Source organism: Olea europaea, chromosome 12, assembly GCF_002742605.1.
Source record: "Olea europaea var. sylvestris chromosome 12, O_europaea_v1, whole genome shotgun sequence".
Taxonomy (NCBI): domain Eukaryota; kingdom Viridiplantae; phylum Streptophyta; class Magnoliopsida; order Lamiales; family Oleaceae; genus Olea; species Olea europaea.
In genome coordinates, this window is record NC_036248.1 from 5,257,996 (window position 1) to 5,262,876 (window position 4,881).

At 35.4% G+C, this 4,881-nt stretch overlaps 1 protein-coding gene across 1 annotated transcript; it reads right to left on the reverse strand.

Annotated features, from left to right (window-relative positions):
• Positions 1 to 1,378: 1,378 nt before the first annotated feature.
• Positions 1,379 to 3,649, reverse strand: LOC111405326 (heavy metal-associated isoprenylated plant protein 7-like). Its single transcript, XM_023034153.1, has 5 exons — positions 3,420 to 3,649; positions 3,101 to 3,326; positions 2,781 to 2,986; positions 2,606 to 2,693; positions 1,379 to 2,143 (listed from the first exon to the last, which is right to left on the reverse strand). The coding sequence occupies exons 1-5, from the start codon at positions 3,426 to 3,428 to the stop codon at positions 1,641 to 1,643; spliced, it is 1,032 nt and encodes a 343-aa protein (XP_022889921.1). The 5' UTR covers positions 3,429 to 3,649; the 3' UTR covers positions 1,379 to 1,640.
• Between the last annotated feature and the right edge of the window lie 1,232 nt (positions 3,650 to 4,881).

Consider the following 4,881-nt stretch of genomic DNA (forward strand, 5'->3'; position numbering starts at 1 on the left):
TAAGATGCAGAAAAAGGCTCTTCTCTTGTGTCATTTGGTTACTATCCAGTGAAGACTAGGCTTCCTTAATGTGCCTATTTAGCTCCCACCTTAACCGGGAATGTTCGTGAGGTATTAATCATTAATCAATCTGTGGGGATGTGTTGCCAAATTCAATTGAAACAGTTTATCGAATTTGGGAGGCAACTTTCATTTTTGCAGTCATCTGTATATTCTTCTTTGCATAAGTAAAAAGGAAGCTCTAGTTTGTGGCTGAGAAGATATTTTTCTTTAGTTCTACTTGCTATGCACTAAGATTTAATAATTGTTTAGAAGTGATCTGTTTTGATCCCAATAACTTGTCCCAGCCTACATGCTTATTAATTGTTAGAATATTTTTTTATCTTCTTAGCATTTTTTTTTTTATAGAAAAACAAGATCAGAACAGAGATAGATTTCTCTGATTTTATATAAAACCAAACCCCCACTTGTTTTCACGAAAAAGATTTAGGCCCGTTTGGGAGCGATTTTGAGAATTGATTTTTCGACCGTTAAAAGAAAAGTGGAAACCACCTGTAAGAGAAAAAGTCAAACTTTATGACTGAAATAGTAAAATAACAGTCAAAAAATTAATTTTTTTGAATGAAAATCACTCCCAAACGGCCCCTTCATTTCTCTGATTTTATATAGATTTAAAACCGGCAATGTGTTTTTGTTTTCATGATTTAAACAATTTCTCGATTTCTTTAAATGGATAAAGGTGTGGGTGGTAATGAACGAAGGCAATACAATTTCTCCAAAAGTTAAGTTTTTGTTAGCCTTCTTGATTATGTCCCCCAAATTTAAAATACTTGCTTCCACCACTTGACTAAAGTAGAAATAAAATATCGCCCACGCTATATAGTTTATCATTCTAGCTTAAGCTATGATTAACCAATTAAAACCTTCATTTTGAAAATTTAATTCGTATTCACATCGAAATTAATATTAATATACATAAACAATCAAATTTAAATAATAAAATATGTGACTAATACTTGAGGGCGTTTTCTAGAGATATCGTGAAGAACGGTTCGGTGTGTACGAAGATGTTCCTACAACAAAGAAAAGCAGAAAACTCACATGGGGTCCTCCATGTGAGTTTTATATTAAAAAAACAAATCACCCATTCCGTGCATGTGTGTGTTTTATATCTTTTCCGTATTTTCATTTTTTTGTACACGAAGATGGCCCTATCGTGAAACCACCAACCAGCTGTTGGATTCAAAAAAGTTCAAAAAAGTATGGTGGTGAAGTCGAATCGACCCATCATTTTAACTGAAAAGCAAATTAAAGTAAAATGCATATTAATTTTGACAATATCTAGGCAAGATAAGAATGCTGGTTCTTGTCAAAAAGACGAAAAGTATTAAACAAACAAAGATCAAGTACTTTCCGAGAAAAAAAATATACCAGACATAATTATACAATATACTCTTATTCAAGGTATGTGACAAAGATTATAATAAACGAAAACGAAAAAGGCACAAAATTCTACAGCTTCCTGTAGATTTATACTACGAAACCCAGACATGACCACATGTAGAGCACAACAACATGTCATGGAACAGTTATCCATGTGCGGTGTGCCCCCTAACTCCATCCCTTGTTCATCCCAAATTTCACATAACTGAACATGCATTAGGGTTTTCATCACTGAAGATCTGTGGAGCATATCCAATATCAATATGTTCTTGGACAAATCTTTGATTTTCGTCAATGAAGATCTGTGGAGCATATCCAATATCAATGTGTTCTTGGACAAATCTTTGAGGTTGAATCTGATAGTTTTGAGGGTAGTAATGATAGAATTCATTCTTTTTCAAGTCTAATTTAGTGTCATCCTCGGGTTTAGCCGGTGGTTCTTCGCCGCCACCTCCTTCCTTGTTTTCTTTCGCCTCTTCACCACCTTTCTTGGCTTCCTTTTTCTCACCCCCGGTCTTCTTCTCGTCTTTACAGTCTTTTTCTTTCTCTTTTTCATCCTCTTTTTTATCCGGCTCTACCTTCACGATTACTGCGTGCTTTCCCGTTCTCTTGTATACATAATCAACGAGATCTTCAGGCTCAAACATGCCTTTCACTGTCACTTGTGAACTCTTTAGATCTGGCTCTGCACTTTCCGCTCCTACAAATCAAAACTTGACCATGTTAACACATTATAAGCATGTTTAGCTAACTTATTGTCATCAAAAGAAGAAAAAGAAAAAGAGTGAGTTCAATTTCTTTCTTATATACTTATAAAACATGCTATAAGCCCGTTAACAATACATTTGGGGTCGACTATACGCTTCTGCGAGACAATTGCATGTTTATGAATGATCCATCTATGCCAAAAACTTCACAAAGATTCTTGAGGGATTAATCTTGATTAAAATACTTATGTTGAAGTGACGCAGAATCTTAAGAATTGAATATTATAGATGAAAATAAAGAGAAGAATTGAATACAATTATTTTTGCACATACAGCAGAAAAGGGCTATAAAGGCAAAAAAATAATAACTACTGTATGAATCTTCAAAAAATTAAAATAAAGAACTTTTTTATCGGTTGAGGTTTAAAATAAATTTAAGGAAACAATGAAGTTACCTTTCATTCTCTGTATTCTCTTCCTGATTGCTTGAGCACAAGCCTCACAATGCATGTAAACATGCAAGATTACTGTAATCACCGGAGGCTAAAAAGGTAAAAAAAAAATAAAAAAAATTACAGTTATTTTCTAACAATAAAATAATTCTTTTACAAAATTTTAAAAAATACAAACCTCCGGTTTTTTCTCTTCGGCTTTAGCCATCTCTTTTTCTTCCGGTTTCTTAGGTTCTTCCGCCACCGGTTTTGGGATTGGAGAGAGAAGCTCCACCTGCCGGTGGCTCTTCCTTTGAACCCTTTCCAAAACCTTAATTGGATCTGCCTTCTCACCTTTCACAATCACCTTACTCGTCTTGCAATCTGTTATTACATCCTCTACCCCTGCAACATAAATTTAGAATCGACTATATATATAAATCCTTTTCTTTGTCCTTCTATTCGTTCATATACCTCCAAACGAGACAACAATTTAAAATCTGAATAAGATCTAATTACCTTGGAAGTCTTTGAGGCATCTTCGGACTTTTCTGGCACAACCTTCACAATGCATGTAAACTTTCAGGATGATTTCTTGCGGTGGAGGCGGTGGTGGCGCCGCCTCTTTGGATTCCTCAGATTTCTTTTCTTTCGTTTGCTCACTGGTTTTCTCATCAGCTTTTGGTGCTTCTTCTTTCTTCGCTTCTTCCTCGGGCTTCTTCGCTTTCTCCAGTTTCTTTTCTTCCTGCAAGACAAAAAATACACATAAAACATTAGTTTCAGAGCAAAAAATAAAGATTTTACAGCATGTTTGTGACATATATGTAATTATAGGTACCTCCCCCATTGGTTTTCCTCTGGTGTACCGGGGATAGTTTCACACACACTCACTATGTTCTTCTCTCTCTATCTATAAACTCAAAGAGAGGATGAACTTGAGTTGCAGGTTTTAGCCAACAGATCTAAGAGGCACTCGATGTGTCATCATATAAGTGACGTGGCTCTTATATAGGTGGCACGTGCACTAGAAGCGAATTTAAGCAGATTCATGAAACTAGCACATTCACGACTTCGGTATGCGTTAATTGTTGTATAGAAAATCAGAAAGACACTGTACTTGATCCTATCATAAATGAACCCTGCTACAGTGATCCCAACAGGGCCGGTGGCCCTATTTGAATAAATAGAAGAGGAAATCTCCTCATCCGCCCTCCAGGGCATAATTCAGTATTGCAAAAGATAGAAGTGAGATAGTTTCAACCTTATTAGTAGTCGCAGTGTGAGGGTTCAATTCCTGATATATGAAATTGGACTCTGTATGAACACTAGTATACGTGCAATCTCTTATTCTCTGATCTGTTGGGGCACATCCACATCCTATAATTTATCTCCCTCATGATACTCCAAAAACTGAACAATGAATAGCTGGGACTGTCAAAATTGGGGTTCAACCTTTTAAAAATCTCTCATCCAAGGCAACATGCCTATTTGGCACCACCCTATGCTCGTGTGGCCTTGGATTTCTAGCCTCCCTCTATACAAGGCACACACAATTTCCTATAATTATATTTTTTTCGAATAAAGTCATAAACATAATGACTTTCTTAAATGTGTCGTTATGCTTTCATTAATTTTCATTTCATTACATTTTACTTTTTTCTCTCTTATTTTCAACTTTACAATTTTTTATAAAATAATATTACACGTAAATTAAAAAAAATTCCTTCATTTTTAACCACTCATTTAAAAAAAAAAAAAAAAACACTTCCACCTATTTTCATTTTCACAAAATGAGGGACAAACAAGGGCTATATATTGACCAAGCATGGAAAATCCTTGGTTATCATGAATAGTTAATTTCTCAACCACAGACCTCAAACGTTACAACTTGTTGCACTTGGGTCCCCATTCATTATTTGGTCACACTTAAGACCCCAGACTGTCTTTTTGGCACCCGCAAGGACAACTTTCCATCAAAAAATTGAACAAATTTCGTCCGTTTATCCTTGTTGCACTTGGATTTCTACTTTTTTATTCACCTAAAAAACTAAATGCGTTGTAGCCCTAGCTTGCTCCTTTCCTTCGTCCTTATGAGCTGCATTCTAAGATGTACGCATATGCTCGTATATGCTCAATGCGTTTTCAAAACCCCTTGTATAGGGGTATGCGGGTGATAAATACTGTCAAACCCATTTCGTTGACTTTATATGCACGCCTAAACGTTAAGATGCACACAGATTTGTATTACAAACTCTGTCAAAATGAGCCTAGCAAAATTCAATCTTTTTTAAACTTAAAAA